This window comes from Bufo bufo, chromosome 9 (assembly GCF_905171765.1).
Source record: "Bufo bufo chromosome 9, aBufBuf1.1, whole genome shotgun sequence".
NCBI classification, from domain to species: Eukaryota; Metazoa; Chordata; class Amphibia; order Anura; family Bufonidae; genus Bufo; species Bufo bufo.
In genome coordinates this window covers 12,412,423-12,438,022 of record NC_053397.1, presented here as the reverse complement: position 1 = coordinate 12,438,022, position 25,600 = coordinate 12,412,423, and the positions used below count along the sequence as shown (strand labels likewise).

General features: G+C 46.4%; 1 protein-coding gene across 3 annotated transcripts in view; it reads right to left on the bottom strand.

Annotated features, from left to right (window-relative positions):
• The window catches only part of GRIP2 (glutamate receptor interacting protein 2), a 92,393-nt gene that overhangs the window by 3,032 nt on the left and 63,761 nt on the right, over positions 1–25,600 (bottom strand). For all 3 annotated transcript variants that reach the window (XM_040408437.1, XM_040408439.1, XM_040408438.1), the window contains exons 13-23: positions 22,689–22,834; positions 22,023–22,103; positions 19,101–19,164; positions 17,809–17,954; positions 16,249–16,393; positions 14,180–14,319; positions 13,795–13,974; positions 11,455–11,608; positions 10,085–10,205; positions 7,401–7,613; positions 6,825–6,971 (exon numbers count right to left, since the gene is read on the bottom strand). In XM_040408437.1, coding sequence (XP_040264371.1) covers positions 6,825–6,971; positions 7,401–7,613; positions 10,085–10,205; positions 11,455–11,608; positions 13,795–13,974; positions 14,180–14,319; positions 16,249–16,393; positions 17,809–17,954; positions 19,101–19,164; positions 22,023–22,103; positions 22,689–22,834 — 1,537 coding nt within the window. The remainder of the gene's footprint in view (positions 1–6,824; positions 6,972–7,400; positions 7,614–10,084; positions 10,206–11,454; positions 11,609–13,794; positions 13,975–14,179; positions 14,320–16,248; positions 16,394–17,808; positions 17,955–19,100; positions 19,165–22,022; positions 22,104–22,688; positions 22,835–25,600) is intronic.

Genomic DNA, 25,600 nt, shown 5'->3' with positions numbered 1-25,600 from the left:
TCCATAGTGTTGTGTTCTGCTTTTACAGGGAACGCAGCGTCCATGTGTAACCTAGCCTCTCACTGATAAGGGATTAAATAAATATGTTTTTTGCAGGACTAGAGAGTGAGACACTTGTATAAGTGAAGGGAATGGAGGGCCAATAGTTCAAGACTGAAGCTGTAAACCATTGGAAAAACTGCTGTCATTTAGCTAAGGCTATAAAAACTTGTAAACTCTGATTGTTAGCTTAAACTTTAAACATGACTATGGGATTCTCCTAGGAAAATCATGTTTTAGAATAAATGGTAGGTTGCGTTTCGTTCCCTCAAGGAATGTATAAAATACATTCGCATATTAATACAGAGGAGTCGGAGTCGGAAGTACATAAAACTGAGGAGTCGGAGTCGGAACATTTATCTACCGACTCCACAGCCCTGATTACCAGACCCCAAAAGGTAGGCGAGTTCATACGCAGGAATACCTAGAGTCCTATCTAGCCCTATAAGACTCTGGTACTAATGGCAGGGATGAGACTACATGTTCGAAGAACGAACAGGAGTCTCCTTCAGGCCTAATACAAACAATAGGGAAATGCAACACACAAAACCCAAACAAAATACAAAAGGGAAAGGAAAGACTTAACTTCAAAAGGAGCAATGGAAGCAGCAGGAACTCAGCAGAGATCCAACCACAATTTATCCAAAAGGTCCAAACAGAAGCTATAAACCGCACAGCATTGTGGGAAAAGCAACTATAAATAGAGAAGGTTAAATTAACCCAATAGCCACACCTGGGGAAAGAAGGTGCGGCGAGCAGCAGAAACAACACAGACGTCATTTAATCCATACGGAAAACATGTCAGATCAAACCATGTGTTGCCAGTCTCACCGATCTTCTGTCACGGGAACGTCCACGGACACCCAGGACCGACCTTATCTGGATGAGACCTGTGAAAAGCTTTTACCAAACGACTGGCATTCACGTCAGATGCCGGTACCCACATCCTCTCCTCTGGTCCATAACCCTTCTAGTGAACAAGATACTGAAGAGATCTATGGAGAACTCAAGAGTCGATTATCTTGGCGATCTGAAATTCCAAACTACCGTCCACCATGACAGGAGCGGGTGGCAAGGGGGACAACTCTAAAGGTTCAACATATCTCTTCAACAAAGATTTATGAAACACATTACGAATTTTCAGTGCCTGAGGAAGTTCAAGACAAAAAGCTGCAGGATTAATAATGGCGGGGAACTTAAATGGACCAATAAACCTTGGACCCAACTTCCAAGTAGGTACCTTCAACTTAATATTTCTTGTGAACAGCAAAGAATCACCCACTCTTAGGTCTGGACCTTTCATACGTTACCTGTCAGCCACACGTTTATACTTGTTGCCCATATTCATCAAGTTATCTTGAATTTTCCGCCATATAGATGACAATGATGACGAAAAACGTTCCTCCTCAGAGATACCAGAAGTATCAGAACCAGAAAATGTGCCAAACTGCGGGTGAAACCCATATGCCCCAAAAAACAGCGACTTACCAGTGGACTCCTGACTACGATTATTTATGTTGTCCCGTAAGAACTGTACAGTGATGTTCCTCAAACACCTTGTGACGCAATTCCAATGGCACAAACTGTTTCCCAGAGGGAAAAGAATCTGGTGAGTCTCCCTGAGCCTCTAACATCTTCACCTCTAGGTCAGGGTGAAGAGCAGATATCACCACCCCTCCGACAGTACCGGACTCGGATTTTCAAAATCACCACCTCCAGGAAAACTATGCGACAAGGCATCTGCCTTGACGTTCTTAATCCCAGGATGATAAGTTGCAGTGAAATTGAATCTGGTGAAAAACAAAGACCATCTGGCCGGCCTCGGGTTCAGTCGTTTAGCCGACTCCAGGTAAGCCAGGTTTTTGTGATCAGTGAACACCGTGATCGGATGAATCGCCCCTTCCAACCAATGACGCCATTCCTCAAAAGCCAACTTAATGGCCAGTAACTTTCTGTTCCCCACATCATAATTTCTCTCTGCGGAAGAGAGTTTTTCAGAGAAGAAGGCACATGGATGCCATTTACCAGGTGACGGGCCCTGCGATAAAACTGCTCCTACCCCCACCTCGGACGCGTCCACTTCCACAATGAAAGGTTGTGATCCATCCAGCTGCACCAATATAGGGGCGAAAGAGAAGCATTCCTTAATCGCAGAATAGGCTCGCAACGCCGAATCAGACCACACTGAAACATCTGTCCCTTTCTTAGTCATGTCAGTTAAGGGATTTACTATTGTCAAATAGTTCTGAATACATTTTCGGTAATAGTTGGTGAACCCCAAAAACCGCATAAGAGCCTTCAGATTTTCGGGTCGATCCCAGTCCAATACAGCACAGACTTTCTCTGGATCCATTTGAAAACCCGAAGAGGACAGCAGGTAGCCCAAAAACACACTTCTCTAATTTTGCGTACAATTTATTATCTCTTAGGATCTGTAACACCTGTCTAACGTGATCCTGATGAGTCTCGACGTCTGGAGAATAAATTAGAATGTAATCCAAATACACAACTACAAACCTCCCCACAAGGTGATGAAAAATTCCATTCACAAAATGCTGGAAAACTGCAGGAGCATTGGTCAACCCAAAAGGCATGACCAGGTTGTCAAAGTGCCCCTCAGGAGTATTAAAAGCAGTCTTCCATTCATCTCCTTCCTTAACCCTGACCAGATTATATGCCCCCCTTAAGTCCAACTTGGAGAACACCTTGGCATCAACAATCTAGTTAAATAAATTGGGAATCAAAGGAGGAGGGTAAGGATCACGGACAGTAATCCGATTGAGTTCACGGAAATCCAGACATGGCCGAAGACCTCCGTCCTTTTTTTTTGCTACTGGAGACTTGGAAGGTCTTATGTGTCCTTTGGCCAAACTCTCGGTAATATACTCTCTCATGGCCAGTCTTCCAGGTCCAGAAAGGTTATACATCTAGATTTTGGCAACTTAGCTCCGGGAATAAGGTTGATAGGACAATCATATTCCCGATGCGGAGGTAAATCCTGGCATCCACTCTCAGAAAGTACATCGGCGAAATCAGATATAAAAGAGGGTAATGTTAAAACAATAATGCAATAATCACCCCAATCCAGAATCTGTCTAGCTTGCCAATCGATAGTTGCATTGTGCTTGCTTAACCACGGTAAATCCAGAACCACCGGAGCAGGGAGACCCTCCAACACAAAACACGAGATGAATTTCTGATGAAAGTCACTCTTAATCGGATGTCATGCACCATCTGAGATAAACACTTCCGAGTTAGAGGTGCAGAGTCAATAGCAAAAATGGAAATGTTTTTCTCTAATGCACTTGGAGACAACCTGTGCATACGGACGAACTGAGCATCAATCAGGTTCACCCCAGCCCCGCTGTCAATAAACACCTCAATCCCCACAGTTTTTGACTCTAGCGCCACCTCAGCAGTCATGAGAAATAGGGTACTACCAGTCAAAGACAAATGCACATTTTCTGACTCTCCTCTCACTCCTCCAAGAGTCAGATGGGAATTAAACGTCCCTCTTTTTTCTTTGTGCTGTTGAATGTATGGACATACTCTGATAAAATGTCCCTTCTGTCCACAGAAAAAAAACCAACACACTCCCTTCCTATTACCAGTATGCTTAAAAGCGGATCCAGGAGTAGCTCCCCCTAATTGCATGGGTTCATCCCCAGACATAAACCCAGAAGTAGCTTCACCCAAAGTGTCAGAGGAGGACGATGCATCATGTGATAGTACGTCCTGAGAGTGGGGGCCCCTAGATCTCTCTCAGGCGTCTATCGATGCGTACTGCAAGAGACCTAGCAGCCTCCAGAGACACTGGGGTTTCATGAAAGGCCAAAGCGTCCTTTAGCCTCTCTGATAACCCTTCACAAAACTAGCTACGGAGGGCAGGATCATTCCACTCCGTATCCGTAGCCCACCTTCTAAACTCAGAAATAAATCACCCTGACGAAGGCCGCGCAGCTTGGTTTCGGCTAGAGAGGATCATCATAGATAAGACCCAAAGGTTCCAAAAATGTACTGACCGGAGAGACTGCGATACGGTCGGCAGAGAAAAAGCCCATGATTGCGCATCCCTCTTAAGCAAGGAAATAACCACACCGACTGTTTCTCAGCCTCAGAGGAGTGTGGACGTAGCCTAATATACATACAGTTTGTACGCCTCCCTAAACTAAATGAAATTATCACGCCCCCCAGAAAATCTGTCCGGGAAGGCAATTTTATGCTCCAGATAGGCCTGGTAACCACCACTACTACCGGGACCATTGGCCTCTCTCTGCGTCCACCACTGTTTAGCCCATTATTAATAATGGTCGTGATCCCAGACGCAGCAGAATTATATTATAATGTACGAAGCTGTTGGCTGCACTTCCGTCACCTTCAGCAGTTCTGCAGCAGCGGACACGTCTTGGCCGTCATCCTTCAGGATTTTGGGGTCCTGGTTGAGCTTGTTCTCCTTTTTGGGGGTGTTTTTAGAGTGGTGGGAACCTCCTTTCCGATGCAGAAAGCGGCTACTTTGATTGGCGTTTTCGAGGAGCAGTTTGCTTCCGTCAAGCCCGATACTTTGCACGGTGCCGGTCATGATGGAAGCCTGAGCAAGGGAACAAATCACGGGGTGACTCCCAAATCTATAAAAAGTCTTCACCCCTGCAGCATTAACACAAACTAACAAACTGAGGTTCACAGATCATTTGCTTTACTTCTAGTATTATGTATTTCTTATACTCCAGTCACATCCAGAGCTGGTGCAGACACTGTGCCTCCCATGAGACAACATAACACAGCTGTAGGCACTCGAGCAGCAGTCAGTCTGTCGCCCATTTAGACTGCAGCTAAACTCTGCATCTGAGAGAGGGTCGTGCGGAGGTCAGCTACCTCCAAAGATAGCCCGTGCAGCAATAGGATCCATGGCTGCACACAAACAAACAAAAAAATGACAGTTTTGGAGGTTTATAATGTCACGCTTCGGTGTGGGAGGGAAACACAACACCGAGCAAGAGGGAGGGCAGGGAATCAGGCCTGAGAACTAGGGAAGGAAGATGGACACCTCCTAGTAAAACCCTAACCAAAATCCTGACTGACTACCAGTATGAACAGACCCCAGAGGTGGGAGAGTTCCTACGCAGGAATACCTAGAATCCTATCTAGCCCTATAAGACCCTGGTACTAATGGCAGGGACGAGACTACCCTCCAAAAGGAAGGGCGAACAGGAGTCTCCTTCAGGCCTAATACAAACAATAGGGAAATGCAACACACAGAACCCAAACAAAATACAAAAGGGAAAGGGAAGACTTAACTCCGAAGGAGCTATGGAAGCAACGGGAACTCCGCCAAGATCCAACTACAATCTATACAAAAGGTCCAAACAGAAGCTTTAAACCGCACAGCATTGTGGGAGAAGCAACTATAAATCGAGAAGGTTAAATGACCATAATAGCCACACCTGGGGAAAGAAGGTGCGGCAGAAACAACACAGACGTCATTTGATCCAAACGGAAAACATGTCAGATCAAACCACGTATTGCCAGTCTCACGGATCTTCTGCCACCTGTCGCGGGTACGTCCATGACAGACCGGCACAAAGTAAAAGTGAAAGTACCATTCACACAGCTAGAAAAACAGTTAACCCATTGTGATAGAACGCTTAATAATTGTAATAAAGACCAATTGAAAAAAATATATGATTTTTAGCCCAAAATGAGTAAAATGCAATCATAAAAAATAATTGATCCCGAAGGTGTACCTTGTATTTGGCAGAAAAAACACTCTAAAAAAATAAAATAAACATTCTACAACTTTATCTAATTTAAGTTTATTTTCTTAACCGTTTTCAAGATCTCTGCTTGCTGTCCACAAATTTGCTTACATGCAGATGATGAGAGCAGATTATGCCTACCCGACACAAGAATCTGGTGCTCTACAACCCATCTTCTAAGAGGATGTTCACATGACCAACTTTTCTCATGGATTTTTGTGTTCTGTGCCGAAATCATGTGAAGTCCACTCACAGGCAGCACTCCATTGATTTCATTGGGAAATCCGTGCAGATTTTGTTTTTTATTTGAAATCTGCAATGTGGAAAAATAAGAATTGACATGTCGATGCGTGGATCAGCCTGACTGAATGGGGTTAAAGGGGTCTTCCAGGACTTCGATATTGACTACCTATCCTCAGGGTACCCGACACCCCCACCGATCAGATGTTTCAGGTGGCACCAGGTCCAAAAGCTGTACAGTGGATGGAGCCACGAGTCTACTTTTCGTTGCTGGCAGCTGATCATGGGGATGTCGTGGGGTGTTGGACCCCCCATCGATCTGATACCGATGACCTAACCTGAGGATGGATCATTTTCTAGTCCTGGAAAATCCCTTTAAATCCACGTGTGGATCAGCGACACGTCAAACTGCCCGAGGGTTAATGGATGGAAAACCGCCAGACACAGTGGCTGAAATGCACAGCGCAGTCCCCATCCAGTGACAGCAAGCAGAGACCTTTGAAATGGCGGAGACCTGGAACAAGTATATGACAAAGCTGAAGAACTTTTGAAAGAAATTTTTAAAAAGTTAGTGTATAATCTGCTTAGGAGCAAGTAAGGAGCAACCGACAAGTTATTAAATGGCTTGCGAAAAATGTCTGCGAGATTTAACCTACACGTCAGTATAAGATTCCGTTAATCCGGCAAATTCTAATTCTGTTAGAGCGGCACAGACCTTCTCACTTAACCCAGATTAATGAGGAGCATTGTGTGTGACAATTATTTTGCAGGCCTTCCTGAAGCTACACTGACCTGCAGGATCCTATCGTAAGGCTGAAGACCGCTCCTGTCTGCCGGACCCCCGGGACGGATCATATTGACATAAACGCCTTTGTCCAGAAGCCCGTCTGAGACACTGAAGCCAAAGTCATCTGTTTCCAAGTCCTTCATCACGGTCACCTGCAGAGACAGATGGGTGGTCAGCGGTCAGGGTCACCAAATGTGGTTGTATGACAGAGGTCCCATCCAGGAGCCCTGTGACATGTCTTGGATGCAATATCATCTTGCTGGTCCAAGGAGATGAGATATGGGATGCTGTTTGCTGGGTCCTCACAATGGAGAGCTGCTGAGGTATCTTTGGACTCACAGGACTGAGTGATATGAAGGAGGATAGGTACTGTAGTCACTGGTTCCTCCACAGGGAAACCAGTTCTTCAATGTAAGGACCCTGTAAACAGTAGTCCATGGCTCTGCTTCTGGGAGGGGAGAGGGACCATTGGCCTCTCTCTGCGTCCACCACTGTTTAGCCCATTATTAATAATGGTCGTGATCCCAGACGCAGCAGAATTATATTATAATGTACGAAGCTGTTGGCTGCACTTCCGTCACCTTCAGCAGTTCTGCAGCAGCGGACACGTCTTGGCCGTCATCCTTCAGGATTTTGGGGTCCTGGTTGAGCTTGTTCTCCTTTTTGGGGCTGTTTTTAGAGTGGTGGGAACCTCCTTTCCGATGCAGAAAGCGGCTACTTTGATTGGCGTTTTCGAGGAGCAGTTTGCTTCCGTCAAGCCCGATACTTTGCACGGTGCCGGTCATGATGGAAGCCTGAGCAAGGGAACAAAACACGGGGTGACTCCCAAATCTATAAAAAGCCTTCACCCCTGCAGCATTAACACAAACTAACAAACTGAGGTTCACAGATCATTTGCTTTACTTCTAGTATTATGTATTTCTTATACTCCAGTCACATCCAGAGCTGGTGCAGACACTGTGCCTCCCCTGAGACAACATAACACAGCTGTAGGCACTCGAGCAGCAGTCAGTCTGTCCCCCATTTAGACTGCAGCTAAACTTGGCCGCAAGTTGTCCGGACCATGCAGAACAGTCATTAATGCATTAGAGATAAGCAGGATTCCTCCAATGCATCTAGCAGAACTACTGTCTGGACCTGGCACACCAAGTCCTGTTGATGGCCAGTGCCAGGGAATGGTCGGTGTGCAGCACCGGCAGAACGAGAGGAGGACCTGAGAAAAATAAGTCTATATTTTATGTCTGGTCTGGGGTCTGAAATAATGCGAGGGGAGTCTTCTCTAGGGCCTGGTCTAGAGTTTGATCCATTTTAGTCTGGGGTCTAATTATTTGTAGGGTCTGGTCTGTTGAATGTCTTTGTACAATGCTCGCAGAAAGTGGAGTACGGTATATTTTTCCTTTTTTATGTTTGGTCTGAGGTCTGAATTAATTTTAGGGGTCTTCTCTGGAGTCTAATTAATTTTATACATCTGGTCTAGGGTCCGATTCACTTTAGGGGGTCTGTCTCAAATTTATTCCTATAGGTCTACTGGGGTCTGATTAATTTAAGAGGCATGGAGTAGGACTGGCTTGGGGTCTGATTCAATTTAATCTGGGGTCTAATTAGCTGGGATACCAAACCTGCGCCCCTCCAGCTGTTGTAAGGGCTCTTTCACACCTGCGTTCTTGTCTTCCGGCATAGAGTTCCGTCGTCGGGGCTCTATGCCGGAAGAATCCTGATCAGGATTATCCTAATGCATTCTGAATGGAGTGAAATCCGTTCAGGATGCATCAGGATGTCTTCAGTTCCGGAACGGAACGTTTTTTGGCCGGAGAAAATACCGCAGCATGCTGCGCTTTTTGCTCCGGCCAAAAATCCTGAAGACTTGCCGCAAGGCCGGATCCGGAATTAATGCCCATTGAAAGGGATTGATCCGGATCCGGCCTTAAGCTAAACGTCGTTTCGGCGCATTGCCGCATCCGACGTTTAGCTTTTTCTGAATGGTTACCATGGCTGCCGGGACGCTAAAGTCCTGTTTGCCATGGTAAAGTGTAGTGGGGAGCGGGGGAGCAGTATACTTACCATCCGTGCGGCTCCCGGGGCGCTGCAGAGTGACGTCAGGGCGCCCCACGCGCATGGGTGACGTAATCACATGGACACGTCATCCATGCGCATATGGCGCTCTGACGTCATTCTGGAGCGCCCCGGGAGCCGCACGGACTGTAAGTATACCGCTCCCCGCTCCTACTATGGCAACCAGGACTTTAATAGCGTCCTGGGTGCCATAGTAACACTGAACGCATTTTGAAGACGGATCCGTCTTCAAATGCTTTCAGTACACTTGCGGTTTTCCGGATCCGGCGTGTAATTCCGGCAAGTGGAGTACACGCCGGACGCGGACAACGCAAGTGTGAAAGAGGCCTAAAACAATAACTCTCACCATGCCCTGTTGTAGGGCATGCTGGGAGTTCTAGTTTTGCAACAGCTGGAGGGCCACAGGTTGGGCATCCCTGATTTATAGGGTCTGGCCTTTGATCTGAATGAGTTTAGGGGTCTGGTCTGGGGTCTCCTTATTTATAGGGTCTAGCCTTTGATCTGAATGAGTTTAGGGGTCTGGTCTGGGGTCTTGTTATTTATAGGGTCTAGCCTTTGATCTGAATGAGTTTAGGGGCCTGGTCTGGGGTCTCCTTATTTATAGGGTCTAGCCTTTGATCTGAATGAGTTTAGGGGTCTGGTCTGGGGTCTTGTTATTTATAGGGTCTAGCCTTTGGTCTGAATGAGTTTAGGGGCCTGGTCTGGGGTCTCCTTATTTATAGGTTCTGGCCTTTGATCTGTATGAGTTTAGGGGTTTGGTCTGGGGTCTGATCCATTTTGGTTTTCCCACTTACAAATGAATTTTGATGAAAACAGTTGCTACATTTTTTACAAAACATTAACAAGATGCCAGCTTTGCTGTTGGTGTTCAGCTCAGACCTTCACCGGGCTGTCGACCCAGAAAAGTTGACCTTCTCATAGATTGTAAGCTTTTGAGAGCATAGTCCGCCCTTCTAGTGCTTTAATTGTATATTAGCCTGTAATTCGGTGTTGTCCATTTTGATTTCTACATGTACTCTCTGAATTGTAAAGTCCTACGGAATATGGTGGCACTATATAGAGATTATTATTATTATTGACTAAAAAGAATTGATTACCCCTGACTTGGCAAAGGACTGTAAACCAGCAGGAGGCGGCAGTGAGACGCTGAGCGCTAATAGGAAACCAGTAGAAAGGCAGGAGCAATGATTACCTCGATCTCCCTGAGGAGCTCCGACTGTCCACACGTTTCTAGGTCTTCTAAAGCTTCCCCGAACACTCGCCAGAAGCTATCATCGTGCTCGGTCTCCAGGCCGTTGGGTTGACTGGGGTATCTGTTGAACCAAACATGATGAGTCTTCAGGAGCATCTTCTGAGCAGCATTGTGGCTCATACTCTCAGGTCTTCTGATACAAGTGTACAAATCATGAGTGCACACCACCAGGTCCCACTCATGCCGACAATGCAACGCACTCACCAGATCTTTCTCCGACAGAAGGAGCAGCAAGGGGAGATGAGGCAGGAGGCTGGTGGTGAGGAGGACATGCAGGTGGAGACAGACGAGTGGAGACAATGGAACGGAGAATATGAGGAGGGGGTGAGGGTAAAAAAAATATATAGCAAAAAACAGGAGAACCCGGGAGCGGTTAGTACACATGAGGAGGGGTGATGGGTTCAGAGCTGAGACATAGAACACCTGGGAAGAGAGAGAGAGAAAAACACAGAGGAGAACAGAGACGAGGTGAGAAATGATGACAGGAGAAGAACCTCCAGGTATCTGTGGGGGCAAAAATACAACCATGTGTAACGGGGGTAGCCATGATGGTGAATGGGGGGTAGGGGAGGTTAGTGGGACCCCAAGTCCAGATACAGTGTCCATACATAATAATCTTGCATTAATAACCGTATAACGAAAAGTATTGCAACTTTCTAAGGAACTTTTCTTGTTGCCATTCAGAGACAAGCAGAGTTTTTTTAATTCTTTAAGGGATTGAAACACAAAGTCTGAAAAGCTCTGAATCCTGAAGGTTATTCTGTATCCAGTCTAGACAATCCTCTGAACTAAAGGGCTTGGACTCCAGACTCCCTGCACTGATACATTGTAACAAATGATCAGGACAGGAGGGAGATTTGTGCTGCTGATGAATTAGCTAGAGGAGTGTCTAGACGGAATAGAAAACCCTCAGGTGAGAGTTTAAGCCTCTGCAGTACACAAGAATATCACTATTCACTGACATGAAGCAGGGTTCTCAAGGCACTGCATTAGAAATCTGCAGAACGATTACGATCTACCGCAGCAATTTCCCAGCTCGTCGGCTCATGAACGTCACTCCAGGTCCCTTCCACTTACAGAATGCCAGAGTTACAGAACTACTGTGGCACTTACACAGGCAGAGCAGTACGAGGCTGCAGGGTCACTGTGCCTCTACATAAGAATGCCATTCAGGGTCTGTGGAAAGCTGGGTGACAACTCCTATGGACACTATAAATGGTTGTCACCAGATCTGTGAGAAATAGCTGAATAGAAAGATAGGAGTACACAGGCTGGATCAGCGGCGCCTCCTTACTCCTCCAGCCACATACCGAGCTGGCTTGTCCCACTCCTCCTCATGGAAGCTTCCATCAAGAAAGGGGTAGCTCTTCCTGTGTTCCACTGGTGGGGTGTTCATCTTCTGCCGGGCCGTTCTCCACTCATGTGGATGTAACGAGATCCCCACAGCCTGATGCATATAGTTACCTGCAGGAAACAAAGGGAATGCGATCAGTCGGGGCCACCAGTGTTAGGAAGCGGTACAAAGAGGGGGTCCAGTGGGGGCAGAGAGGGGTGTTCTTTACCTTCTTCCCAATAGCTGGTAAATATGTAAATAACCATGTGGCATGGACAAGAAACCTGAGGACCCAGGAATAAAAGGTGCCAACTGTCCTGGAACAGGTGGCAAATATCCTGGGTGCTGCACAGTCTCACTTCTCCCTGTTCCTGCACCTCCCTCCGCACCGGACAATGTCCTGATGCCAAGCCATGTCAGGGCATTGTCTGCAGTACTGCAAATGATAGGCAAGGCAAGTACCCGAGTATCTGGTCTGAGGTCTGTAAACAGGAGGGTGTCTGGTCTAGGGTCAGTAAACAGGAGGAGATCTGTAAACAGAAGAGGGCCTGGTCTAGGGTCTAAATAGGAGGTCTGGTCTGGGGTCAGTAAACAGGAGGAGGTCTGGTCTGAGGTCTGTAAACAGGAGGGTGTCTGGTCTAGGGTCAGTAAACAGGAGGAGGTCTGTAAACAGAAGAGGGCCTGGTCTAGGGTCTAAATAGGAGGTCTGGTCTGGGGTCAGTAAACAGGAGGAGGTCTGGTCTGAGGTCTGTAAACAGGAGAATGTCTGGTTTAAGGTCTGTAAACAGGAGGGGGTCTCGTCTGGGGTCTGTACACAGGAAGGCGCCTGGTCTGAGGTCTGTAAACAGAAGAGGGCCTGGTCTAGGGTCAGTAAACAGGAGGAGGTCTGGTCTAGGGTCAGTAAACAGGAGGAGGTCTGTAAACAGAAGAGGGCCTGGTCTAGGGTCTAAATAGGAGGTCTGGGGTCAGTAAACAGGAGAATGTCTGGTCTAAGGTCTGTAAACAGGAGGGGGTCTCGTCTGGGGTCTGTACACGGGAAAGCGCCTGGTCTGAGGTCTGTAAACAGGAGCGGGTCTGGTCTAGGGTCTGTAAACAGGAGCGTGTCTGGTCTAGGGTCTGTAAACAGGAGGAGGTCTGGTCTGAGGTCTGTAAACAGGAGGAGGTCTGGTCTGAGGTCTGTAAACAGAAGAGGGCCTGGTCTAGGGTCTAAATAGGAGGTCTGGTCTGGGGTCAGTAAACAGGAGGGGTCTCGTCTGGGGTCTATACACAGGAAGGCGCCTAGTCTGAGGTCTGTAAACAGGAGCGGGTCTGGTCTAGAGTCTGTAAATAGGGAGGCTCTGAGGTTTGGTTTTGGGTCTATAAACAGAGGGGGTCGTGTCTGGGGTCTGTAAAACTGTGAGGTTTTTGGTCTGGGGTTCAAATGTATTTAGGGGTCTTTTAATAAGGGTGTGTGTGTCTGAGTTCTCTATTAATTTAGGGAGTCCGGGAGAATCTTAATTTATTCGTGGGTCCCTATGGGGGAGATTTATTAAAGACTGGCGCCAGTCTCCAATATCCCCTGCGGTGCCGGAGGATGCGCCTAATTTATGGAGAGGTGTAGGCCTCGTCTTATATTAGGAGCATCCTCCAGTGTCCATGCGTCAGACTGAAATCTATGGCAGCTTGCCCGCTCTCTTCCCACCCTCGTCACGCCCACTTTCTGGAAAGCGCCGAGGGTGCTGTACAAACGCCACTTGCGAAAATATTTTGCCATTTAAAACAAACACTGTTTTCATGCATTTCTTTCCACTAGAAAACTGGCGCAGGGAGATAATAAATCCCCCCCCCCCCCCCCCCCCCCCCAATGTGTATTTATAATTCGAATGCTGTATGTTGGGGGCTTGTTCTATAGGGTGGGACATAAATCCCAAAAATATTGTGCACCACTCTCTATTCTTCCCTTTGCAATCTCCCTGATGTCCCTTCTCAGACATTTCCAAGGGTGGTGCTATACACATTCAGATTTGGTGGGAATGGCTGACCATGAGATGTCCTGATTCTACCCAACATCAGTTGTTGAGGAGGAAGAAGAATCGGGCATGGTGGATTTCGACATGCCCAACCCTTTGTTCCCACAGGAGATATCACTAGAGAAGTCTAGCAGCTGCCTGTTCCCCTCTCCCTGAGCATTCGCGTGTCCGGGGAAGTCAGCTGAATGGATATGGGGAGCTGTAGTGATGAACGGGAGATGGAAAAATCTTGGGGAAAAGATGGAGGACCCTCCTCTGTGAAGTGCGGAGATCCTAATAAGCCATAAAGACAGGGATTGTCCTCTTACCATGGCTTCCATATCCTGCATCAATACCAGACCCGTCCCATGATTCCAGAGCGCTGTCCACACTGGGGATGGTCGTGGAGTAGATCTCAGATAACTTGCTGGTCTTCTGAGAGTCGGTGAGGTCGTCTTCGGGGTCGCTCCCTTCATTTACTCCATCTGAGAGCTTTTGAGAATGTGTCCCTGAAAAACCAAGCCCAATGTAAGTGACTCCAACCAAGGGGGCAGCATGAAATCTATAGGGGGTTTCACATAGCAAATGGTTTTCACTCCTTCAAGGGATTTGATTTCTACATTGCATTGCCCACCTCCTTGCCCCTCATCCTGCCCCCCACCCGTCTTCTGCTGCTACCTTGATCTCCTAGCCCCTGCAGAGGAGCCCACTCACTCTCTGCTTGCTTCTTTATCTTGAGGGTCACCGTCTCTCCAGCCATCTGCAGCAGGTGAATGGCCTCGCTCAGCGGTTTTCCCTTTAGACTCACACTGTTAATGGCCAAGATCCGATCCCCGACATGAATTGCTCCAGTTCTGAGAACAAAAAAACATGAAAAGCCGTTACAGAAAGTGCTGATAAAACATAGAGACCTTCTTGCTTCCTATAAACACAGTTAGGTTTGGGTTCTCCTCCACCTCCAGTGGTCAGGAGTGGTACTGCAGGATAATTTATAACTTTTTGCCTTGGAGGCATCAGACATCGTAATGTCATAGAAACCTAAAATGTGTCGGCAGATAAGAACCATTTGGCCCATCTAGTCTGCCCAATATACTGAATACTATGGATAGCCCCCGGCCCCATCTTATATGAAGGATGGCCTTATGCCTATCCCATGCATGCTTAACCTCCTTCACTGTATTTGCAGCTACCACTTCTGCAGGTAGACTATTCCATGCATCCACTACTCTCTCAGTAAAGTAATACTTCCTGATATTACTTTTAAACCTTTGCCCCTTTAATTTAAAACCATGTCCTCTTGTAGCAGTTTTTCTTCTTGTAAATCTTCTCTCCTCTTTTACCTTGTTGATTCCCTTTATGTATTTAGCAGTTTCTATCATCTCCCCTCTGTCTCGTCTTTCTTCCAAGCTATACATGTTAAGGTCCTTTAATCTTTCCTGGTAAGTTTTATCCTGCAATCCATGTACTAGTTTAGTAGCTCTTCTCTGAACTCTCTCCAAAGTATCAATATCCTTCTGGAGATATGGCCTCCAGTACTGAGCACAATACTCCAGATGAGGTCTCACTAGTGCTCTGTAGAGCGGCATGAGCGCCCCCCTCTGTCTACTGGTAATGCCTCTCCCTATACACCCCAGCATTCTGCTTGCATCTCCTGCTGCTCTGTGACATGGTCTGCCTACCTTTAAGTCTTCTGAAATAATGACCCCTAAATCCCTTTCCTCAGATACTGAGGTTAGGACTGTATCACTGATTGTATATTCTGCTCTTGGGTTTTTACGCCCCAGGTGCATTATCTTGCACTTATCAACATTACATTTTAGTTGCCAGATTTTTGACCATTCCTCTAGTTTTCCTAAATCCTTTTCCATTTGGTGTATCCCTCCAGGAACATCAACCCTGTTACAAATCTTTGTGTCATCAGCAAAAAGACACACCTTACTATTGAGGCCTTCTGCAATTTCACTGATAAAGATATTAAACAATATGGGTCCCAGAACAGATCCCTGAGGTACCCCACTGGTAACAAGACCTTGGTCTGAATATGCTCCATTGACTACAACCCTCTGTTGTCAGCCACTGCCTAATCCATTCAACAATATTGGAGTCCAAGCCCAAAGACTGCAATTTATTGATAAGCCTTCTGTGTGGGACAGTATCGAAAGCCTTACTGAAGTCCAGATAAGCGGTGTCTACTGCACCTTCGCCATCTATTATTTTAGTCACTCAATCAAAAAAAAATCCATAAGATTAGTTTGACATGATCTCCCTGAAGTAAACCCATGCTGTTTTTCATCTTCCAATCCATGGGATTTTAGAAGTTCCACAATCCTCTCCTTAAGTATGGTCTCTATTAATTTCCCCACTATTGATGTCAGGCTTACTGGCCTATAGTTGCCCGATTCCTCCCTACGACCTTTCTTGTGAATGGGCACAACATTTGCTAATCTCCAATCTTCTGGGACGACTCCTGTTGCCAGTGATTGGTTAAATAAATCTGTTAATGGTTTTGCTAGTTCACCGCTGAGCTCTTTTAATAGCTTTGGGTGTATCCCATCAGGCCCCTGTGACTTATTTGTATTCATTTTAGACAGCTGACTCAGAACCTCTTCCTCTGTAAAGACACATGCATCAAAAGATTCATTAGTCTTCTTTCCTAACTGAGGTCCTTCTCCTTCATTTTCCTTTGTAAAACCTGAACAGAAGTATTAATTGAGGCAGTCAGCTAGTTCTTTATCTTCTTCCATATACCTTCCTTCTTTTGTTTTTAATTCCCCATGACCCACCTTTCAGCCAGCCCTCTCTTTGTGAGGCCGGAAATAACGATGGGATCAAAGGGTTCTTCAGTCCCCGATATCGTAATACCTAATGGCCCGCCATATCTCTTCAGCTCCACTGTGTATATGATAGCGCCCGTCGTTTCCTGCTCGTCTGTAAAACAAGCGACTGGATGAATATGTTAGTTAGTTATAATACATTAGATAGTGATTACGGCTCAGACTATATTACATATATTCATAGCAGGATTATGGTATATAGAAATCCTTACCAGTGTAATCTACAAATTACATTGTGCAATAGCACACTAGGAATGGTTTGCTCCCTGTGCCACCTAATGGTCATCAGTCGGCAGTGCAGTTTTTACTAAATGTATTTCATTAGATTTAAGAGTTCTCATATGAATTATTTTCACACCAAGAGTCCTGAAATGCTGTTAATAGCTGTTGGAAAGTAATTTACAGATTTATTAGCATTAAATAACCCCATTCCATCATTTTCTGATGCTAATCTGGCCTCTAGACAGAATCAGTCTCCTCTCCCCTCTGGCAGCTGACAATATAGTCTCTTCTCACTCCATTGCAGAAGGAGTCATCTCAGCTATACAATGTAATGAAGAGGATCTGCTCCTTCTTAAGCAGAGCAGACAGCTCTGTCTATTATAACTGCCCTTCAGTGAACAGAGGATTGCTATGCAGAGACCTGACAGTGGGCAGAGTGACTGAGCATGTGTGACCACCAGCACTCAGCTCATGAGGTGGACATCAGTAACTGAACACCAGGCAGCACCATACTTTGTAAGTAAATGAGCACCAGGTGGCGCCATACTATGCAAATACATAAACACCAGGTGGAGCCATAATATGTAAGTAACTGAGCACCAGGAGGAGCCATACTATGTAAGTAACTGAACACCAGGGGGAGCCATACTATGTAAGTAACTGAACACCAGGTGGAGCCATACTATGTAAGTAACTGAACACCAGGTGGAGCCATACTATGTAAGTAACTGAACACCAGGGGGAGCCATACTATGTAAGTAACTGAAGACCAGGGGGAGCCATACTATGTAAGTAACTGAAGACCAGGGGGAGCCATACTATGTAAGTAACTGAAGACCAGGGGGAGCCATACTATGTAAGTAACTGAAGACCAGGGGGAGCCATACTATGTAAGTAACTGAACACCAGGGAGAGCCATAGTATGTAAGTAACTGAACACCAGGGGGAGCCATAGTATGTAAGTAACTGAACACCAGGTGGCGCCATAGTATGTAAATAACTGAGCACCAGGTGGAGCCATACTATGTAAGTAACTGAACACCAGGTGGCGCCATAGTATGTAAATAACTGAGCACCAGGTGGAGCCATACTATGTAAGTAACTGAACACCAGGTGGCGCCATACTATGTAAGTAAAAGTATGATCTCTTCAAACGATAAACACCCCTCATTTTTAGGATCTATACAATGAGTATTGGGAGATTTAATGGTGGGAGACCCTTTGAGCTCTCTGCTGTTTCTTTTCTGCTGTAATTGCCTCCCATGAGTTTGATCGTATCATTTGTACCCGAATTGTCTTCATCCTTTCGAATCTTCAGTTTGACGAGCTCCTCACATTGGCGCAGTATCTGCACAGCATCTTCCATCGAGCAGTTGTCGAGGCGGATGTTATCTATGGCTAACAGCTTGTCTCCGGGCTCCAGGGTGCCGGTTCTGTAGTCAGAAGCCACAAATACTAGAGTTACACAGGATAACGGAGCCTGGGAACACAAGACATGGCGCCTGCACTGCACATTATAACCTAGCGGTGGCTTCAGGGGTTTCTGGTTAAGATCCTTGTATAAAGGAAAAATAGGCAGCTGTTAATAGACTTTGCATTTCAGTTTATCACCATTTGCAAGATTCCTGCTTGTTGTCAGTGAATGGGATCATTCTTGTTTGCATCAACAGACTGAAAACCTGTACAGACCTAAGGGTACTTTCACACTAGTGTTAAAGTTTTCCGGTTTTGAGTTCCGTCCTAAGGGCTCAATACTGGAAAAAAACGCTTTAGTTTTATCCTAATGCATTCTGAATGGAGAGCAATCTGTTCAGGATGCATCAGGATGTCTTCAGTTCAGTCACTTTTACAGTATTTGGCCGGAGAAAACAGTGGAGCATGCTGCAGTATTTTCTCCGGCCAAAATTCCGGAACACTTGCCGGAATCACGGATCCGGCATTAATTCCTATTGAAATGTATTAGTGTCGGCATTAAAATTGCCACATAGACAGATCCAGTCTTCCGCGCATGCGCAGACCTTTAAAAATTTGAAAATAATAAATACCGGATCCGTTTTTCCGGAGGACACCGAAGAGACGGATCCGGTATTTCAATGCATTTGTCAAACAGATCCGCATCCGGATCTGGAAACAAATGGTTTCCGTTTGCACACGTTTTTCCGGATGCAAGTGTGAAAGTAGCCTAATACTTCTCACAGCTGAGGGTTTGTTACAATTGTATCCAGTCTAGACAATTCTCTGTGAGCTAAACACATCAGCACTCCGGACAGATGCACTCCTGAACATAGAAGCCCAACGGCTTAGGTAGGTTTAGTGCAGGACCCGCCTGACCTGAGACCACCGTGGCGCGGGTAGGCGGGCACAGATGTGTTTTGATCAAAATATATTGGCTAAGTGTCTCAGATTTTATTACATAGGAGTGAGGGCTCGGTCCATATATAATGCTTGCATCTATATTATTAAGTGCATTATAATCTTTTTTCTGTAGTTTTTTACAGATACATTTTACCTGCACTGATACATTGTAACAAACTGCCAGAACATGATATTCAGACATAATATAACACAACGAGCCCGACCTGTGTGCGACGCTGCCCTTCTTGATGTCCGATATAATTAAAGGTTCGCTGGGTTTTCTGCTGGCTGTTAACAGAACAGAATTAGAATCAGGAGTAATGTTTCAATCGTCAGTCAAACACAAAATTTACGGATTTTTTTGCTCGCCTAATTCAAAGGATTCAGAGGGACGGTAAAGGGTGGTCACATGACAGTGGCTATAACTTTTGACCTGCACTTACAGGGCATGTTCACACACAGCAGACATGCTGCAGATTTTCAGGGGTATCACAGTAGCAGCCAAGGTGAGATTTAAAAATCTTTTCGTAAAAAAAAAAAAAAAAGAAATGATTGACATTCACTGTGGATTTAAATGTTTATTACATGTCAATTCATTCTGCAGATTTTGATGCCGATTTGTTGCGGTAAGTTTGTACGTGTGGACGCACCCATCGTGTCAAGCCCCTCCCACCTTGGCTGCTGGCTAGGAGTTATGGCTGCTGCTGCGGTCTCCGGCATCACGTGACCACGCTTGTCCCTCTGTGGCCTGCAGACAGTGTCGTACATAGGAGATAAGGGGGCCCAATAGCAAAGACCAAAACGGGCCTCCCATTATGGTGTTGGGTTTGCCGTCCAGGACGGACGGAGACCGCGCGTTTCCCATGACCGTTGTTTGTGCACACAGGGTCTCTGCACCTGATAGCAAAGGGGACCCCCATAGCAGCTGCACGGTCCCTCTCTAGCACCAGCAGATGTCCCCGATCTCCCCACCTCGGCCAAAGAGCTTTGCATGCAGCTCGCTGGCACATTGCAATTCCAGACACTGGTCCTGGATGCCCCGGGATGGACGTTGTGGTTGAAGCAGACATCATAAATCACAGGGCTTCTCCTTCCGCGGGGACAGGAAGAGCGGCAAGAAAACTACAGGAGAAGATCGATTCCGTACGAATAATAAACGTCTCATTAATTCAGCGTAGTCTCCGCTGGGGCCTCCGTTTTGGAAATTATGAACGAGGGGAAGAAGTGACAGAGGAGGCGGTGGCGGACGCTTCCTGTGATGCATGACGACAGCTATGGGGATATAAACCTCCGGATTATGGGATCTTGCATTGCTTTAATATTCACGCCAATAGCCACAGAGGGAAATGACAGCGGGCGAGGGGCGGCTAATCACTTGCAGGACACACAACGATTTCCCATCGCCACAAGCAATGAGGATCATCAATCGTTTCTTTGTCCGGTTGTTACGTTCAGGAGAAAGGAATTATCGGGGGTCAGCTCATCAGTCAGGCTGGTCATACACATCAGACAAAGCCAGCAGGACCACCTCACCATCCTATGTATAAGGAGGGGGGGTCCCGACTCTCCCCTGATGGCTGATGTCAGGGAAAAGAAGTAGTGGGCATGCTGGATTTCAACTGCCTGGTCCTTTTGCTCTCAAGGGAAATATGCCCCCATTAGAGACGTGCATCAGAGGCTTACTCCCCTCTCCTAGTTTGGAACACATGAATGCTCGCCCTAGCCAAGCATGCATGTGTATGGTGAGGGGCAGGAGGAATGGCTGTCAGATACGTGCATGGCCAGATTTATTCATCATGCACACGACCGCATCCATTTTCATGGTTCAGCAAAATTCAGTCCACATTTTCTGCAGACCCATTGACTTCAATGGGTCTGCATGTATAGGACATATTATGTCTCCTTGCAGAACGGACGTACGGGTGAAAATCCTCTGTGTGCTTTCCGCATCTGTATGCCCGTTCCACAAAAAAATAAAAATAGGATAGGTCTGCAAAATGCGAACTACGGACCCACTAAAAATAATGGGTCCGTAAATAAAATACGGACAGCACACATATTTTGCGTTTCTGCGATTTGCAAAGCGGATGAGTCGTGTGTATGGGGCCTAATAGGGATTTTGTTTTACATCTGCAAACAGCTTCACATATCTCAGCTTCCTGGATCTCTTTAGAGGCTATGTGCACCTTCGGGAGCAATTCTTTAGGATTGCATTTTACTCATTTTGTGCCTAACCCTTATCTCTAAATTGCTAAAAAGGTCATAAACACTTATTTAACCCACTTTCTGATCAGCAGGATTAGGGTATTTTCACACTAGCGTTAAAGTTTTCCGGTATTGAGTTCCGTCCTAGAGGCTCAATACAGGGAAAAAACGCTTCCGTTTTGTGCTAATGAATTCTGAATGGAGAGTAATCCGTTCAGGATGCATCAGGATGTCTTCAGTTCAGTCACTTTTACGGTATTTGGGCGGAGAAAATACCGCAGCATGCTGTGGTGTTTTCTCTGTCCAAAATTCCGGAACACTTGCATTATTTTCCATTGAAATGTATTAATGGCGGATTCGGTACCAAGTGTTCCTGAAATATGGATCCAGTTTTACGGTCTGCGCATGCACAGACGCTTAAAAATGTGAAAAAAATAAATACCGGATCCGTTTTTTCTGTATGACACTGGAGAGACGGTTTTTCAATGCATTTTTCAAACGGATCCACAAACAAATGGTATCCGTTTGCACACGGATTTCCGGATCCGGCAGGCAGTTCCGGCAACAGGACTGCCTGCCGGACTCCTCTAACGCTAGTGTGAACGTACCCTAAGAACAGCTATAATGAGTGTTTATAAGGTCAGAGATCCGAGATAGTCAGCTGAGCTGCCTGACGGAAACCGTAAAAAATACAGAACATGCCACTAGAGAATCTCAAGGCTGTACAGAGAAAGGAGCTCAACATTTTTAATAGACCAATTGAAAAAATATATTTTTAGTTTAAAATGAGTGCAATAATAAAAAACATTGCCCCCCCCAAAAGGTGTACATAGCCTTTAAGTATGATCGGGGTGTAATAAAGATAACTGGAGTCATCCCGGCCGAAAGTATTAGTACAATAGTGGAAATAAGCATAATACGTATTCCACCCCCGTACTCACAGCTGATGGTAATGCCCAGCTCCACGCCCCTCTTTTTTGGCAGCTTGACGTGGAACGTACCACTGCTCGGAACTACGGACTCTTGGAGAAACCAGAAAAAGGGCAAATCAATAACAGAAATTTGGTCAATACAGTTAGATATTAACACAGAAGATGACACGAGGTCGGAAAGATTTGTCCCCATAGGATAGTCTTATGTGTCACGCTCCGCCCCCTCAGGCCCTGCACAATGTCTATAGCAGGGATCAGCAACCTTTAGCGCTCCAGCTGCTGCATGCCCTCTTACTCGTCTGTTCTTGTAACTCCCAAAGAAGTAAAAGGAGGATTCTGGGGGTTGTAGTTTCAGAACAGCTGGAGTGCCGGAGGCTGCTGATCCCTGGTCTATAGCATCTTGTCTGCAGAGTCCCTTTAAGGCTTTGTGCTTGCAGAGTGGATCACCCTGCGCTGCGTTTCTCGCTGCCATCGTGTTTTCTGTGTGAAATATGGGGGTATAATGGAGGCAGACTGTTCCAGGCAATGTGTGCACACAATCCCACACTCAGCCTGTTACATCTGCAGCGGAAGCTCACATTTTCTGGCTGTTTGCAGATTGTATTGAGATGATTGCTGCGGGGGAGCCGAGACGTGGAGCCAGAATCTTATTGTTTCGATTCCCTCATCACTCACCAGCCACATCATATTCGATTTCCAGGACGACTTTGTTGGAAAGCGCGGCGTCCCGCAGGAGCTGATTGGCTTCCTCCAGAGTCCCGTCCTCTGTTAAAATACCATTGATGGAGAGCAGTCTGTCCCCTACCTGCAGGAGGCCGCACCTGGGGACAGAATCAATGCAACAGGAAAGGTCACCATGTGTACCCGTGATGATTTGGGCTGCTGCTGCTGACACAATACAGGGGTGTGAATATAAAAAAGAAATATATATAATAATAATAATAATAATCATCATCACTTGCCACCCATCATTATCCTTGGTTTTCCTCACTATTAATGCCCTTACAGGCATTAACGTCTGCCGTCCTGGTCATTTTAAGACAATTTTAGTGTAATTTTTTGTACAGTCCTTGGCTCCGATGATTGACTTTCATTCATATCGAGCACCACAGAAAAGTTCGGCATGTTCTCGCAGGGGTTGATTATGTGCTGGCGGACTTTCCCCCAATGTCTGATTGATGTCCGAAGTTAAAAAATGCTGTACCGCTTAAAGGCCAGCAGATGGCACTGCTGCACTGCCACAATAGAAGCATACACATGCATTGGCACTGGATGTCCACCAGAGGGTGCAGAAGTGTCTTGAATGTACATTCATACATAATGCACATACATTCATGTCCCATTCCAGTTTGATGTGCTGTAGCTTACATAACTCCAACATATTCTGCAGCGCTGTACACAAGCGCAATCACTGTCATTAATCCCCAATGGCACTCATGACCATGGGTTTAACTTGTAACCATGGGGCCCCATAGCCAAAACTTAGAATTGTGTCCTAACTCCACGGGGAGATGAAAGGCTTGTCCCTCTGTCCCCATTTGTGTCTTTTGTGGTCACCCAGAAATCTGCATTTATTATGCCGCTTTCACCTTTTGCAATTATCACTAACTGCACCTCATTTAAGAGTGGTGGGGCCCCACTTAATTGCTAGGCCCTGGTAGTTACACCCTTCCTTACAATATCCCAGATGCCAAAGCCAAAATCCATAGGAAGGCAGGTAACTCATTATTGGGATCCACGGACAGGTAGAGACGGTAGGGGGTGGAGGGGGGTAGTGTGTAGTTATATACCCAACAGCACACCCCTCGCCCACTTATGGACCTCCAAATTAGCTCCAAGGGCCACAGCACATTATGTTCTTGCTCCATTGTCCCAAAACTGTGTCTTCTTCATTATGTGAAGTTATAAAGAACTATTTCCATTTTCAAGGTGAGAACAGAGGATTGTCCGGCTGGTAAGGACATACTGGAGGCCGGTGGGTATGAGAGGGGGCAGCAAGAGATGGCTGCGGGCAGACGAGCTCATTACAAGAAGGGTCACCCTCCACAGAGATGCAGTATGGTGTCAGCCCCTGGGGCCAAGCCCTGACCCTGTTCCCAAGGACGGAGCGCTAACAATCCCTGTAATTTAGTTATCTGGAAGCAATGAGACCAGACACAGGAACAGACGACGGGGGGAGGACTGCCAGCAAAAATGGATTCGTTCCTGGGTGTCGATAAAGAAACTAATTAAAATCTGCAGTCAATTAGTTCTCGGAGCAGAAGCCTGGGAGTGCAGGGCTATAGATCCCTCGTCCTTGTGGGAATGCGCCCAGCAAACATGGCCGCTTTCCATTTCACGCGTGCTGCACAAAATATGTCACTCTGACAACTTCCCCGAGTCTGAACTTGCTGCTGAAGACCCATAGACGACAGGAGGTAGCGCGGAATTAGGGTTCGGCTACACAGCGGTTTTGGGTGAGAATCCGGCAGTGTTGGTTTTTCTTGCGATTCTGGGGTCACAGCAAACATGCGAATCACGCTTCATTTCTATGGCGGCCCTGTTATATATACACATGCTATAAATTGCTGTGTAGCCAAACCCTTAAAGGGGAACTCCATCCATCACCCCTATGATGTATTAAGTTATCTCCGGTTTACAAAACTATTCTAGATTAGGTACATTAAATCATGTACCATCGGTGACAACTTTGGTCTCCATCCATGAGGTTGTCAGAGGCCCATCCCTGATACTAGCCCCACTGAATAGTCTTAAAAGGAAAGTCGTATAAAAACATTCACCAAATGTCACAGGCGCCGGCGAAATCCCCGGGAAGGTAGCCCTGCCGAAACCTGCCCTCTGCCCTATTCTGTGGGGCCTTGGTCATGGGCCTTGGTCAACGGGATTTGTAGACATGGTTTGGGGTCTATGAAAAGGAGGAGTCTGGTGCAAGATCTGTAGAGATGGAGGGTCTGAGTTCTGTAATGATGAGGGCCTGGTGTGAGGTCTGTAGAGATGGAGGTTCTGCTCTGGGGTCTGTATAGCTGGGAGGTCTGGTATGAGGTCTGTAGAGATGGAGGGTGGGGTCTATATACATGAGGGTTTGGTGTGAGATCTGTATAGATGGAGGGTCTGGTCTGAGGTCTGTAAAGATGAGAGGGTCTGGTGTGAGGTCTGTATAGATACAGAGTTTGGTATGGGGTCTGTGTAGATAGACGGTCTAGTTCAAGGTCTGTATAGAGGGAGGGTCTGAGTTCTGTAATGATGAGGGCCTGGTGTGAGGTCTGTAGAAATGGAGGTTCTGCTCTGGGGTCTGTATAGCTGGGAGGTCTGGTATGAGGTCTGTATAGAGGGAGGGTCTGATGTCTGTATAGATGGGGGTCTAGTGTGAGGTCTGTAAAGATGTAGGGTATGAGGTCTGTAGAGATGGAGATTCTGCTCTGGGGTCTGTATAGATGAGAGGTCTGGCTGGTATGAGGTCTGTAGAGATGGAGGGTGTGGGGTCTGTAAAGATGAGGGCTTGGTGTGGGGTCTATATATATGAGGGCTTGGTGTGAGATCTGTATAGATGGAGGGTCTGGTCTGAAGTCTGTAAAGATGAAAGGGTC